At 32.6% G+C, this 16,448-nt stretch overlaps 1 protein-coding gene across 1 annotated transcript; it reads right to left on the bottom strand.

The window, feature by feature from the left end:
- Positions 1-1,121: 1,121 nt before the first annotated feature.
- On the bottom strand, positions 1,122-12,067 carry LOC105305978 (arylacetamide deacetylase-like). Its single transcript, XM_011380836.1, has 5 exons — positions 11,930-12,067; positions 9,267-9,489; positions 7,135-7,204; positions 4,346-4,517; positions 1,122-1,715 (listed from the first exon to the last, which is right to left on the bottom strand). The coding sequence occupies exons 1-5, from the start codon at positions 12,065-12,067 to the stop codon at positions 1,122-1,124; spliced, it is 1,197 nt and encodes a 398-aa protein (XP_011379138.1).
- Between the last annotated feature and the right edge of the window lie 4,381 nt (positions 12,068-16,448).

Below are 16,448 nucleotides of genomic sequence, written 5' to 3'. Positions count from 1 at the left end.
TAGTGACTACTTTCAGAATGTTAGTTTCATGAATCCCAGTACATTAACTCTCTGGCTCTCTCCTCTTGTCTTCTTTATGCCCCTATGACTTTAATTGTCAAAGAGAATATTTGTTTAATGTGAAAATATAGGTGACTTTTGAGTACTCAGCTCTCCGGTCAAAAGATGTTTGTAAGCATTCATATTAGAGCCACTGCCTCCTACCCTTGAGGAAGGAACAAATGGAACAATGCAGCCATGGATAAGCTCAAAATTTTATTTTAAAGCAATCAACACATTTTTTTTTGTTTGTACATGGTACAGAGATAACCAATTTGAGACCACAGATTCAGTATATATATTCATTACATTTAATATTAACTTTCAATTCCCTTATTTACTCAGAAAATTATTCCAAGATTGTATTTTTAAAACAATTTATTGCTATAAATATGTGTAACACATTCTCTTAGTTGCGGGCTATTTTCTTACTCCTTAGCTTAAGAAAACATAATTTTCTCAACTATAAAACCCCCATTTTGCAAAATTCCTGGTGACATAGTCCTAGAAAATGAAACATAAGTCTATTGATTGGAGTTTCTGGGATAGCTACTGAAGTCCCAATAAAATGGAATAGCCTCATATGTAACTCATCTTTTGCCATACCTCGTTTCTGCCTAGCTAGAATATTCAAGTGAGTAGTTACAATAAAATGGCATTAAACTGAGGCAATTGCTTTTGGAAAAAAATTGGCGCTTACATAGAGGAGTTAGGAGTATTTCAGACCATTGATTAAAATCTTGTCATTACTTAGATGAGCAATATTTGCTTGCATTAATTTTTCTGCAATCGTAAATAATAGCCAACTCAGAAAAAGAATATACAAGAAAATAAGACATTTTAAGAAGATTAACAATGTTAACAGGAAAAATCTTAGAGAACTAGCAGATAAACAATTTAGAAAATTGAATGAAATTCCTCAGAACGAAAAAAGAGAAGAGCGACTATTTATAGTTAAGAATTATGATTTTACATGTGAACCTTACTAGACCATTCCAAGAAAGGCCAATTTCTAACATCTAGATTTTCTGATGTCTTGGGATTTACTTTATTTTTAAAATATGTCATTGATATGTATTTTACTATAGATTTTCCCTTAGCCAACTCAAATATTGATTTTTCATCTTGTGAGTAATTTTGAGTCCCGATAAGGAAAGTAATCCATGGATTCCATTCTCAATGTGGTTATGCGTCACTGAAACTCCAGCATTTTGAAGTCGGGTGACATACATGAGTCCATCATCTCTAAAGATGTCATGTTGGCATGTGATGATGTAGGTCTGAGGTAAACTACGCAACTTCTTGTCATCAGCCAACAAGGGAGACACTCTCACGTCCAAGAGATCTGGATATTTTTTTAATAGCTCAGAACTACCATAAGTTCGATTATTATAAACATGTCCTTTTATAAACCTCTTGGGGAGTAAGGAACTCCAATTAACAAATTTAAGTAAATGACTTGATTCCACAGGTACATGTTGGTTGGAAAGAATGGTTTTTTCAAGTGATCTATCTGTTGAAAAATATTCGCTCCAGAGCCTGACTGTGAGTTGTCTGAACGGTGGAAAATTTGAATTTTCTCGATGTGATGGTGTATCCATATCAAGAATCTGAAGGGTAGGATAAAATAAAGACTGGATCTTGGGTTTGAACTTGCTCTCTGGATCATCTAAGATCTGAGGAACAATTAAGATTACTTTCACAGAATATTTTCATTGTAAAACTATAAAATAACTATAACAAAATAAGTTCTGTGTAAATTCGTAATCTCAAAAAGACTTTAGTAATAATTGAAATATACTATCTCAACAAACTTTCAAATATTCAAAATGGGCTTCTTGAACTAGAAACTCTTTAATGAAAGAATACTTTTAAAATTAGAGTTGTCAAACCATATTATATGATTTTCAGGTGTACAATATAGTTATTCAACATTTACATACCTTACAAAGCAATCACAATAAATCTAATAACCATCTGTTGCCTTACAAAGTTATTCTGATACTATTGACTATATTCTCTATGCTGGATGTTACATATCTGTGACTTATTTATTTTTTAAAAGAAATTTGTACCACTTCTTTCCCTTCACCTTTTTTTTTTTTTTTTAACCAATCAACCCATCCCTTTTCCTCCAGCAACCATCAGTTTGTTTTCTATATCTACGAATCTATTTTGTGTTTTGTTTTTGTTTTTTTAGATTCTGCATGTAAATGAATCATATGGCATTTGTCCTTCTCTATCTGACTTACTTCACTTAGCATAATACCATCTAAATCCATCCATATAGTCACAAATGGCAAAATTTCATTCTTTTTCATGACTGAGTAATAGTTTAGTGTGTGTGCATGCATGTGTGTGTGTGTGTGTGTGTGTGTGTGTGTACACTACATCTTTATTCATTTATATATTGATGGACACTTAGGTTGCTTCCATTTTTTGGCTATTGTGAATAATGCTGCAATGAACACAGGGGAGCAACTATCTTTCTGAATTAGTATTTTCGTTTTCTTCCGATAGGTACACAGAAGTGAAATTTCTGGAATGTATGGTAGTTCTATTTCTACTTTTTTTGAGGAAAAAGATAATTTTAATTTGAGAATTATCTGTTCTGTACTTAAGGATAATGCAAAAATATCTAGCAATATTGCTAATTAAAAATTTAATGTTCTATCCTTTATACCAAGAATGACAGCCAGAAGGACTGCATAAACTTGACCTTTTTACTCTTTTGGTAATGTTAAGAGTTTATTAAAAATACTAGTCTACCAATAGGCTTTGCCATGGAGAGAAAGGATCACTTAATAGAGATTTCTGAATTGGCTTTGATTCTAAAGTGACATACTATTTTAAGTGATTAGGACAGGTTTTCTGTGTGAAACATTCTATTCGAAATCACTCTGTCCTTTTCAGGCCTAGGTATTAGGTACTAGGTACATTTGTAGCCTGCAAAGAAGAGTGAACAAATACTAGAGAGAACAAAATAAGTGATCCATAAGTTAGAATAAAATTAGAAAATATGTTTTAATTTTTGAAAATACATACTTTAAAATTCAGTTTTACATGTTTTTCAAAGTGCATAATATAGAATACTATAAAAGATGTATATAACTTCTATATAAAAATACAAATGTTGAATATATCTCAAATATTTTGCAAATTGCAGTGTTTATTAACATTATAACTATAATGGTCAAAATAGGTCATTTTGGATACTTTAGAGACCATTTCTAGGTATCATTACAGGTTATCAGTTATATTTACAAATTTGTACATATGACCTTCAAAACTACTCTGTAAAGTTGAAAGTGTTCATTTTGCCTCATCACTGAGGAAATGGGTACTTAGCAAGATTAAATAAACCAGTCAAGATCACATCTGGAAATTACTGCATCTCAAGAAAACCTAATACTTGGTACCTAACCTAGTGCTTTTTCTGCTATATTATAAAACCTACACCAATGCTCAGAAATGCCCTCTGGGAAGTTTCAAATTTCTGTTCTGTATTGTTGTTGGAACAAAGCCTAATTATAATTTCCTTTTGAACCCACTTTTTAGTGTAAAAAATATATATTTAATGAAACATATAACATGAATGTTTTTTAATTGCTTTAAACCCATATTTTATTATCAAGTCAACTAATAAAATCCAAACTTCTACACCAAGTTCATAGGTAACTTCCCTTCCTGGCTCACAGTACTAAATGAGATTAGATTTTAAACAATCAATGGTATTTTTTTTTTCCTGTTCATAGAAACAAAACCTATTTTACATATAATCTGGAAAGAAAAATTATTTATTATTATATTATTAAATGATATAAAGTAATCAATTTTAAATAAAGAAATCTCTTGATACTTTATTTCTTTTTTGTAGGTAGCATAGAAATCTTTGAATGTGCTATTAATTTTCTAAAAATAGTGTGACTTTTCTGGCAATAGAGAAATTCTCCATTGTAAATTGTTGAATCCATCTGAACAGTTAATAGCATGAAAGCATCATTGTATGGTCTTGCAAGTATATAATCTCATTCATCTGGCTAGTGTAATATTTTACTGACACATATCATATAATTTTAAATCAACAATCTATTTAGACAATTATGATTTCACTAAGAAAAAAAAATCCATGACAGGAGCACAGATTGACATTTTGATGTTTAACGCATTTGTTCTCAATATTCTCTTTGATATTTTCAGACAATCACTATCCTTATATTTGAATTTATCTTTTAACATATGCATTAAAATAGTTTATTAGTAGACACTTTTTAAAAATACAACCTAGAAATGATGAGCATCATACCTTTTGCACTACTGCTGCAGCTAAATTCCCTCCTGAACTACTTCCAACAAGGCCAATTCTCTCGGGGTTCACGCCATATTTTGCAAGAACTTCTTTGCGTAAGAACCACTTTAAGGAATTATATACATCTTCAAATTGAATTGGGAAATGATACTTAGGTAGTAATCTATAGCTATGAAGAGAAAACATGGTTATGTCGCTCATATTTTTACTTTTCATTAAAGCATACACATGCCAGACATGCACATATCCTATGTATACAATTCCTTTAGTTTCCAAATTGAACACAGCCATATATATAACCAGAGCTTGGACGTTGAAATAGAACATCACCAGTGCCCCAGATCGTTCACATAAATTCTCTTCTATCCAATCTTCTCAGCCTCTGAGTATCCACTAACCTGGTGTACAGCGTAGGTTAATTGTGCCTGGTTTTGCCCTTTAAATGGATGGAATCATATAGCATGTACTCCTATGTATTGGGCTTCCATTGTACAATATCATGTTTTTGAGCCTTATCTCCTTTACCGTGTGCTTCTGTCTCCCCATAGAGTACTCAGTTACGTCAATATACCACAACTCATTTATACATCAAAATACTGATGAGCATTTGAGTTTCTTGCAATCTCAGGCTTTCACAAACTGTGCCGCTATGAATATTCTAGTACATTTTTTTTGATGAACACGTATGATATATATCAATAAGTGTTATTGACAGTCAGAGTTATGCATATATGCTTTGCTTTACTTAATATTGTCAAAGAGTTTTGGAAAGTAGTGGTATCGAGTTATTCCTGAACCAGCAGTTTATGGAAGTACCTCTTGATGCATATCAACACCAACACTTGGCATTTTATATCTTTTTCATTTTAGCATAATTTTGGGGATATAGAATTATCTCCTTATCATTTTAATTGATATGTTCCAGATATATGTTAAATTTTTATATTTATTGGTTATTTGGATATATTTTTCTGTATGTTGTCTTTTCTAGCCTTTCCCCCATACATACATATTTGTACATTTTTGGATCAGAAAAAGATATGTGTATACGTATATATACATATATCTTTTGATGAATGTACATTTTAAATTTGGAATCTAATCACTTTATTAAGCTATATGTAATTCACATATCATAAAATTTACCCATTTAAAAAGTGTAATTCAATGATTTTTGGTATATTCAGAGTTGTGCAACCATCATCACTTTAGAACAACTTTGGAACATTTTATCACCCCTAGAATAAATCCTACCCATTAGCAGTCACTTCTCATTTCACCTTGCCTCTGTCTCGAGCCCTAGGCAACCACTAATCTTTCTGTCTCTGTAGATTTGCCTGTTCTGGACATTTCATATAGATAAAATCATATAATATGTGGCCTTTATGACTGGCTTCTTTCACTTACCATAATAATTTCAAGATTTAACCATGTTATAGCATTTCTTTTCCATTGATAATTAATCTTCAACTTTCAATTGTATGGCTGTATTACATTTTATTAATCCATTCATCAGTCAATGGACATTGGGTTTTCACTTTGGGGAATTTATGAGTAATGCTGCTATGTACATACAAGTTTTTATAGACATGTTTTTTGTTTTCCTTGTGTATATACCTAGGAGTAAAAATGCTGTCATATGCTAACTCTATGTTTAATCCTTTGAGGAACTGCCAAAATATTTTGCAAAGTGGCTGAGCCTTTTTACATTCCCATCAGTATGGAGGGTTCCAGTTTCTCCACGTCCTTGCCAGTATTTATTATTATAGTTTTCCTAGTGGGTGTAAATTGGCATCTCATTGTGGTTTTGATTTGCTTTTCTCTGATGACTAATGATGTTGAGCATCTGTTCAGGTGCTTACAGTCCATTTTAATAGAGTCAAAATTATGTTATTTTTATTCAATGAAATTGATATTTAATATAAATTAAATATTTAAAGGTAAGACCTGTGTTTGCATAAAAATTTTAAAGTATATTTTATCTTTCAGAAATGTGTGATTCATTAGTAATTTCAATGAATCTAACATAGGTGTGTATCTTACAGGATCATTTGACTTGCCATCTTCAAGAAAATAATTTTTAAAAAATAAAGTTGGGATACAAAACAGTATAAACTCGTATTTTCTAAATTCTACATGACTATGTTCCAACTTTATAATAATGATAAATAACTTGATAGTCATGGCTGTTTCTTTTAACATTTTCTTTCTGAAGTTTAAGTTTAGATAGGCATATGCAGCTCTGACCTAGTCTATCTAGCAATTCACCCTTAATTTTAGTGTCCTAAATCTTCTCTTCAACACAGATTACTGATCCAACAAGTTATTTTACACCAACTCATTGACCATGTCTGTTCATTTGATAATACATTTTAACATTTTAGACTCAAGTGCTACATATGGAGCTAAGTTCTTTTCAGGAATGTTACAACTTTATCTTCACAATGACCATCTAAAGTAGGAATTATTATGATGTACTTTTATAGATGGTCCCAGGGTTCTCATTGCTAAAATCTGTGAATTAAACACTGAGAGAAAATCCAGTCCAAGTAGTTTTGTTCATGGATAGTATAATTAAAATTTTAGATTTTCCTTCCTGCCTGAATAACACACGCATATATATACCCATATTTTTTTTCTTGAATCTGATTAGGCAGGCCTGGCCTTCACTTTTTATCACCTACTCAATAATAACTAAAACACATTTGGCATAATCGTACAATAAAGCTGAGAGATTTGTGGCATGTAAGGCATGTGGTCTGAAAACAAACCAACACAGCTCTTACTTGGATAATACGACAACAGCGTCAAGTCTGTCCGCTGTCCATCTTGAAAGCAGGTCATTGTTTTGTGAAGCTGAAATAAAAAGATGTTAGTGGGAATGAAAAAATGAAGAGGAGACTGTTCCCTTCACAAAAAAATCTTGTGCTTGCTTTGTATTCTGGAAGTTCTCCACCTGCTTCATATTGTAATACTAGGGAAATACATTTAATGCTAAACGTAGTCGTAAGAAACCATCTCTCCACAACTCAGAAGACCTTGAGTTTCTCAATGAGCCTCTTAATTGCTCTTTGTTTCTTTTATCTTTTGCCCTGCACATTTGATCATTGGCTCCTCTAAGGTAATTTCATTTTCTAGAAGACTCTCTTAACTGGAGGAGATATATGAGTCTGTGTTAGGTGATGGGCATTTAAATATAAAAAAAGAGAAGTCACTGACTTGACCAATGTACTGTCAGATGTGTGAGCCAAGGAGATATAAATGGAATTGTGGTAACACAAAAGGACCACTTAAATCTGCATGAGTCAAGAGAAAAACATCTGAAAATAAGTGGGGTAGAAAGACATTTCCTTAAAATACAAAGCTACAACTCCCTCATTCCCTGCTTGCATCTGCACTACTATCCTAAAAATGTATCTAGCTAAGCCCTGAGTTTGCCTCTTTTTCTCTTGTCTAAGAGGAAGCCTTGGTGCTCTCCTTATCCATCTCCAATCCTCCTGTGTATATCCAATTTTTTTTACCAGTGCTCTGAATCTTCTTCCCTCTTCTTCCCTCTGTGTTGCTTCTTCACTGGTCAACACTTTCAGCCCATCTATTTTTCTAACATTTCCATTACTTACCTTTATTTTCTTCAGTTTTATGAACTTATTTATGTCTCTCTCATATAAAACAAAAAAATAAAAGTAAATGCTCTTACTTAACTGTCCTTTCAATCTATCATTCACTTGCTTATTCCTTTTATGATTAAGTTCCTTTAAGGCCAGCAATCATTCTTAACATGTCCTTACCTCTCGCTTTTTGGTGTCTCTACACTTTAATAAAAAAATTATTTTTTATTAATCTTTCTTGAGACTCACATTCTTTGGCTTTCTTTGTATTTATTTATTTTCTTTTTATCTCTTTGCTTATTCCTTCACCCAACACTATGTCTCTGTCCTCCCCCCGTTCAGTCATTCTATCAGAGCAAGATGATTATCTCAGGTCCTCTCTCCCCCCACCTCTCTCCCTCTCTCTCTCCCTTCTTCCTTTTCCTCCCTCTCTCCTAACTTCCCACATCAACAGAAAATTTTACTTAATTTTAAGACAGTAACTTTTTTTTTAAATTTAAACTAATTTATTCTTCCCTCTCTGGAGTTCAGAGTTCTTAAATTCAAACCCAATGCAGTCTCCATTCCCTTAGTTAATCAACATCCCATTCATCTAAAGTAAACAGATGAATAGCAAACACTCTGAGACTCAAGCCGGTTAGGTGATTTTCTCAAAGTCACACAATTGGGACTTTTGTTCCAGTGGTTATACATCTAAATATATTTCTCCTTTTACTATAATTCTATATGTCAAGAAATTTTGTTCCAGTGGTCATGCATCTAAATATATTTCTCTTTTTACTATAATTCTATATGTCAAGAAATTTGTAACCTTCATATTCAATCTTGATTACCCTGGTCTATTATTTTCTACATTTATTACTTTATAACACTTATGGGCTGATTAGAGATTATTTCCATTAGTATGTAAGCTTCAAAAGGCAGGTAGTTTTGTTTGTTCAAAGACATACCCAGAGCTCCTAGAATATTGCCAGGCATGTGGTAAATATGTGAGTAAACGAGTTAATGCATTAGACGGTTTTCTAATATCGAAGGGGAAAAAAAAGCTAAGCATACTCTCTCAGACTGTTCGCAATTAATATGAAAACTTTTGTGCTCTCAGCTTTAATTGATGAGAAAAGCGTACGTGGAAGAGAGTAATTAAAGTCTTCAAGGAAGAGTCAATCTTTGCCAGAAGAGCAAAACAAGAGAAGATGAGAGTTCGTAGTTTCTAAACAGAAGCACATTGTATGCCTACTCAAGACGTTATTTTATAATAAAAGTTTTGCATACTATCCCAGTGACAGAAAATTTCCAAGCCGTTTACTTACCAGCACTTTCGAAAGTCCAGCCACCACCATGGATGTAAAAGATACCTCTTCTTAGTGCTTTAGACTGCTTCTTCGGCACATATACACGGACGGGGATGTGGTTGAAAGTTGTGTCAGTCACAGTGATATTTTCATCTGAGATTGGTGGAACTTCTTTTACATGCAAAAGAATCTTGATGAAATCCATAAAATTGTAAAGTCCCAGCAGTTCGATGAAGTTAGCCTGAAAAGGAAATTCATGCACATCTTAGAATTCAAATTCCAGATGTCAGAGATCTATGAACATATAAAATACACATTAGCTTTAATAAGCTCAAGTTCAGTGAACTAAATTTTCATACACAAATCTCCTTTGGTCCTTTCAGAAGGACCAGAAGGGCAGAGGCTGTTCTCACATTTGGTCCTTTCCACCAAAAATGTGTCAATTCTCTGCAAAACTTTAGGGTTACACAGATTAGAACACGAGAAATGATCTCAAGAACCTCAGAGTTAAGTGAGAAAGATAATATGTAAACTGTTAAAAAATGTAAATGCTGCCATAGAGCTCTGCGCATGGTGCTTTAGGAGTAAACAGCAGGAGTAGTTGCTGCAGTAGTAAATGAAAAAGAATTTTCAAAAAGGAAGTAACAATTTAATCTGAGTCTTGAAGGAAAAACCCTTCCAGACAGAAGAATTAGTTTAGCTTGCAGAGGAGGAGACTGTTGTTGACTCAGGGAAGTGTGGTTGTAAATCTGGGTGCATATGGGGATGGTAGGCAGGGTTAGGGGTGAAGCAATGGGTGGGAGAAGAAAGGAAGGCCAGCCTGCTACCTGCAAACTGTTCTTTCACCATAGAACAAGTCAGTGTCCTAAGCACTTTATGTGTATTAATCTCAATAATATTAATGACTTTTATACATATGAAGTTGGTAATATCACTATATTCAGAGATGAGGAAAATAAGCCCATGGAAGTTAATGAAGTAGTCCAAAGTCACAGCTAGTAAGTGATATTTTCCAGGATTTAAAATTCAGTAGTTCGATTCGCAATTTAATGTTCATAGCATAATCCTTCAATAAAATGTATGAACAGATACTCAAAGATTGCCAGAGAAGGAAGCCAGCCAAACTAGTCAAGAAAAACAAGATGAATCAAGAGAATAATTGACTGCACTCAGGATAATTCAGATAATTCAAGAATGAAAAAAGACATTAAAATAGTTTTAAAGGTGGATTTTTTTTTGAGAGTTCTGAAAATGTATTACATTCATAAATGGTGGACAAGCTACAAAAAAAAGCTAACTGAGAAGAAAAGTTAAAAAAATATGTATAATTGCTTAAATAATGTTTTAAAAAGTGATAGCAGAGCTCAAAGAAAAAATAATCAAGGACCTATTGCAAATTGTAGAACAAAGAGCAAAAACGAAAAAAAAAATTGTTCTGTTTCTTGAAACTTTGATAGCTCTATATTGCATGTGAAATTAAATCAAAATTTGCTGTCATTGCCCACAGAGCACTGTGTGATATGACGTCTAACTTCTTTTAACTAAATTATGACAACTCCCCCATGTATTCCAAATGTCTCATGATTTCTTAAACTTGTCAATATTTTGCAGTTGGGACTTTTGCACTGGTTGCTGGCTCGGCTCGAAAACTTTCCTGATCATCTGTGGTGCTGGTGCTGGTGCTGGTTCCTTTTTATAATTTGGTGGTTAAGCACATGTTTCCTCTTCAAAGAGGCTTTTTTAGACCACATATACAGCAGCCCCGCTCCTGTCATCTTCTCAAATTACTTTCTTTTCCTCCCGTTTATCTCCTTCAAGCTACTTCTTATGATCTGAAATTAACCATTCATTTAAATCTAATTTGTAATTTTTCTTCACTAAAATGTAAGCTCTGTGGGGGACAGACTCTTTGTTTGCCTAATAGGATTTGATAGAGAGTTTAATTGTTGAATGAATGAAAAATTAAAGATCAACCTAGTAGTCATAGCAACATCGATTTAAGTTCTAGAAAGTTTTTTTTTTTAAATGAAGGAAATAAAATAATCAAAGAAGAAATAGGAAAACATCCCCAAGAAACCAAAGAGAGTCATATCTTTTTTCACAGGCCAGCAGCAGAGACACAGCCAGGCAAGCAGTTGCCTTGACACTCCAGGGTCTTCTCTTCCAAATCTGTACGTCATGCCTTTCATCATTAATCCTGGACATCTGCCAACCAGTCAGCTTACGGAGTATCTCCTTGAGAGCTTACTTACATTCCCTTAGTCTGCACTCTGGATCTCAAAATGATTGCATGAAAGTCTATTACTAAGACAGTGTTGCAGACTCAGATGATCTCTGATTTGCTGACAAATTAAATACTAAACAACATCTAAGAATTTCAAACAAACATCATTGTCATGACATTAATACTACCTAAACGAAGCATTTTTAATAAAAGCTACTCAAATGCCTCCTCGCTTTTCTTTGTTTTTAACATGATTCTGATATATAAACAAATCAAGTGAACAAGGAAGCAATGTTTTTTAATAGTAAATAAACAAAATATGAAGCATTTCATTTTTAAAAGGTGATTCAATCAATCAATCAATCAATCAATCAAAAAAACTGAGCAAAGTCCTGGAAAAATTTCTCCCAATCAAATGGTTGCATATACATGTGAATTCATAAAACTTCAAACTTACCAAATGTATTATAGTTTTCATTTTTGCATTAAGCCATATTAATTTCCATGGGTCTTCAAAATCACTTGGCGGAGGTGTATAAACATAATATGCTACAAGGACCCCCAGGATCAGAAGGTACAGGGATTTTCTTCCCATGATGTAGTTTTTATGCTCCTCTGTCTTCAGAACACAGAGAACAAACTTGCTTAATATGCCAGAAGAGTGTGCTTAGTAGTGCTCTAGCTTCACCTAGAAGTTGTATCTAACTGAATACAGAGTTGCTCACTTAGTTTTAGGGTTGGCATAATAAGGTTGAAATTTCACTTGCTAATCCAGAAGTAATTATGTGAGTAAAGTTCGAGGTTGAAAAATAACTGGAAAATAGGGCAAGTTCTATCAACTATCACACCCTTCTTTGCATTCCAGTGAACAAACGGGTATTGAGTAACAACTTAGAGAAAAAAATCCTTTAAAGCTAATGAAATAATCCATAGAAAATATACAGGATGCAGAATCTTTATTCTAAAGTAAGTTGTTCTAGAATAGAGGAAAACAAATGAACATATTTTTAAGATGAGAGTATAGAAAACAAGATAGCTGCCATCTCTGCCTCTACAGAATTTACATTATCTTGCAGGAGACAAACATGTTAGCAATTAAGTCTGATAATTTTTTGAGAGGAGAGTTATAGAAGTGAAATTTATTAATCATTAATCTGATCCAGGCTCTACGCTAAGTGATTTATATACATAATCTGAATCAGTAAATCTATGAGAACAGTATTTTTTTTTTCCATCAATGAGTAAAATGAGTTTTCAGAAGGTTAAATAACTTGACCAAGGCCATATAAATAATTTTAAAGCTAAAACATTCCAGATGGCTAATGAAGTACATAGAAAAATTTTAAAATAACTTTTAAAAAATTATTTTCTTAAACCTAGTACATAAATATTTGGAAATACAGAAAGATCATCATTATCATCACATCTCTGCATTGCTGTGATCACTACTATTGATGCCTTAGTGTATTTCCTGCCATATCTTTTCTATGTACACACCTTTTTTTTTTTTTCTTTTTTCCTGTGACTTGGAGATAAGCATTTCTTCAAGGAATCCTGGCTACTTTTGGCAGAGAATGAAGGTAGAGAAAATTTGGCACTAGATATACTTATTGATGCTAGGCCATTTTAGCGTATGAAGTTAGAAAATATAGATTTAAAATATATGAATTTATAATATTAAATTTAAAACTACAAGACTATTTCTTAATTTCTCTATTTTTTATAATTGCTATAGTTTTCCAAGTAAGCACTTTATTTTATATTACTGAAATCTTGTGTGTTATTGTTGCAAGATTAGAAAACACTGACTTGCAAAAAGGAAAATACAAAACTTTGAAGCACTCCATGGAGTATATTACTTTTAAAGCAGCATACTGAGAAAGCAGTTAAATTCTATGAGTATTTTTATACTTTCTATGCATTCATTTTGGGTGTAATAGCAATACATTAAAGTAGATTTTAAAAAAATAAACGTAACAAACCAGTGGTCACCCAACAACCTGACTTGATGATGTTTCTACTTGTGCACTTTTCGCTTATGCCTATTTGAACACCTTATAACTTCTGATTTGCTCCATTCTCCTGTGACGATGCTTTCTATCTCTGAAATGGGTTGAATCTGTTTCACTTGTCATTGAAACTCCCTTTTTGGCCTCTAGAGACTAGGTTCTTGCAATATGAGGAAGTCAACTGAGGTCTTTTCTTTAAGTACGTTCCAGCAGTCTTGGTTTCTTCATCTAAGTTATCAGTAATAATAATAATAATAATAATAGCTAACCTTAACAATATATGGTGTTTTCTTTAAATTTTCCTCACAAGTATTAATTGATGCTAACTACATATTAAAAGAGAAAACTGCTGTACCGAAAGGCTAATTATAATACTCCCTGAAGGCACACTGCTAATTATCTTGTTCTGCCACAGTAGTTTCTTACAACTAGTGGAGAATCTATTTTCTAATGTAGAGTTATGTCTTTGTTCACCCTATATTCTCTTTGGAGCAAGAGAGCTGGGGCTTGGGTTTAGTTCACTACCCATTTGCTATATATCTTTATTCTGAAAATTTTATTTCTAATATTTCCTATTTGCTTTATACTGAAATATAATTAACTGTCTTAAAATATCAATTATAATATCTCTACGATTGATAAAATCACCTAGGAATGATTAAAATTTGTTTATAATACTTTCTACCTTAAATTCATCCACTTGACTTAAGTACTCAATAAAGTCACTAGAAATTCAATTAAAAAATAAAAATTCAATTAAAAAATAAGCAGAAATTTAATTAAAATAAAAATTCAATTACAAATATTTTGTAACATTTGTATAATATTATCATTGTGATATATGGTGAGCTTCCTTTATCTTAATTTGTATTCAATTTATAAAATATTTTGCATTCACTTTAATTTTTATAATAGCAATGTACCTACTGTATCTCTGATTGTATCCCACCTTTTTATACTCTTCTCTGGAATGCTCAGGTTGGGTTTCTACGAACTTTGCAAACCCCTTTGTCCTCCGGATACTTGTTAATTTCTGCCAATGGTGAGCACTAGCAGGAGATTGGAAGATGGGAAAGAGGAAAAGGGATTTTTCTTCTTATTTCTGGTTTCTTTTGGCAGTCTTCTTTGTAAATTAAATTTACTGGGGTGACGTTGGTTAACAAAATTTAATAACACATGTACTGTGTGTTCACCACCCAAAATCAAATCTTCTGTCACCATGAATTTGACCCCCTTTACCCTTACCTACCTTCCTCTCTCCCCTTTTTCCCTCTGGTAATCACTAAACTGTATTCTGTGTCTATGAGTTTTTTTGTTTTGTCATTGTTTGTATTTGTCTTGTTTGTTGCTTTCAGTTTCATATTCCACAGATAGGTGAAATCATATGGTTTTTAACTTTTTTTTCTGTCTGACTTATTTCACTTAGCATGATAATCACAAGATCCATCCATGTTGTTGCAAATGGCAGTATTTCATCTTTTATTATGGCTGAGTAATATTCCATTGTATATATGTACCGCATCTTTATCCAATCATTTTTCAAAGGACACTTTAGTAGTTTCCATGTCTTGGCCACCGTGGATAATGCTGCATATATCTCTGTGGATCAATGTTTTCAAAATTTGAGGGGTAGATGCCCAGAAAAAGGGATTTCTGAGTCATATGGTAATTTTATTCTTAGATTTTTTTTTTTTTTTTTTTTGAGGAAACTTTAGATTGGTTTCCATAGTGGCTTTACCAATTTATATTCCCACCAGCAGTATATGAGGGTTCTTTTTTCCCTAAAACCTCTCCAATGCTTGTTATTACTTGTCTTATTTATAATAGCTATTCTAACAGGTGTGAGGTGGTATCTCATTGTGATTTGCATTTCCCTAATAGCTAGTGCAATTGATCATCTTTTCATATATCCGTTGGCCATTTGCATGTCTTCTTGGGAGAAGTGTCTGTTCAGATTCTCTGCTTATTTTTTAATTGAATTTTTGTTGTTGTTATTGAGTTGTATGAGTTCTTTATATATTTTGGATATTAGTCCCTTATTAGAGTGGTTGTTTACAAATATCTTTTCCCATTCAGTTGGTTGCTTCTTTGTTTCACTAATGGTTTCTTTTCTTTTTTTCTTTTTTATTCTTTTTTTTTTTTCTTTCTGTTTCTGGCTATGCAGAAGCTGTTTACAAAAGAAATTGAAGAAGACACAAAAAAATGGAATGATATTCTGTGTTCATGGATTGAAAGAATCAACATAGTTAAAATGGCCATATTACCCAAAGCAATACACACAGATTTAATGCAATCTCCATCAAAATTCTATTAGCACTTTTTAAGGAAATAGAACAAAAATCATCAGATTTGTATGAAATCATAAAAGACCCTGAATAGCCAAAACAATCTCAAGGAAAAAGAATAAGATCAGAGGTATCAAACCCCCTGACCTTGAATTATACTACAAAGCAGTGACAATAATCAAAATGGCATGGTATTGGCAGAAAAACTTCAATTGAGAGCCCAGAAATAAACACACACATATATACGGGCAAATAATTTTCGACAAAAGAGCCAAAAACGTACAATAAGAAAAGAAAGCCTCTTCAATAAATGGTGCTGGGAAAATTGGTAAGCCACAAGCAAAAGAATGAAACTAGATGGCTTCCTATCACCGTACACTGAAATTAACTCAAAATGGATCAAAGACCTAAATATAAGATCTGAAACAATAAATTGCAGAGAAGAAAACATATATACTAAACTCTAAGCTCATGGACCTTGGTCTTAGAGAGGATTTTATGAATTTGACCTTAAAGGCAAGGGAAGTAAAAGCAAAAAAAAAAAAAAAGAAAGAAAGAAAAAGAAAAAAAAAAGTGCTATATCAAACTAAAAAGCTTTGGCAGTCTTCTAATAGCCAGAGACATTAATTTCAACATCTTCTTGAACTCTCAGCAAGAGCCAGACCACTGTCTGCTGAAGGTC

This window comes from Pteropus vampyrus, unplaced genomic scaffold (genome assembly GCF_000151845.1).
Source record: "Pteropus vampyrus isolate Shadow unplaced genomic scaffold, Pvam_2.0 Scaffold408, whole genome shotgun sequence".
NCBI classification, from domain to species: domain Eukaryota; kingdom Metazoa; phylum Chordata; class Mammalia; order Chiroptera; family Pteropodidae; genus Pteropus; species Pteropus vampyrus.
Note: the sequence above shows the minus strand (reverse complement) of the source record. Positions and strands in the feature narration are given on the sequence as shown.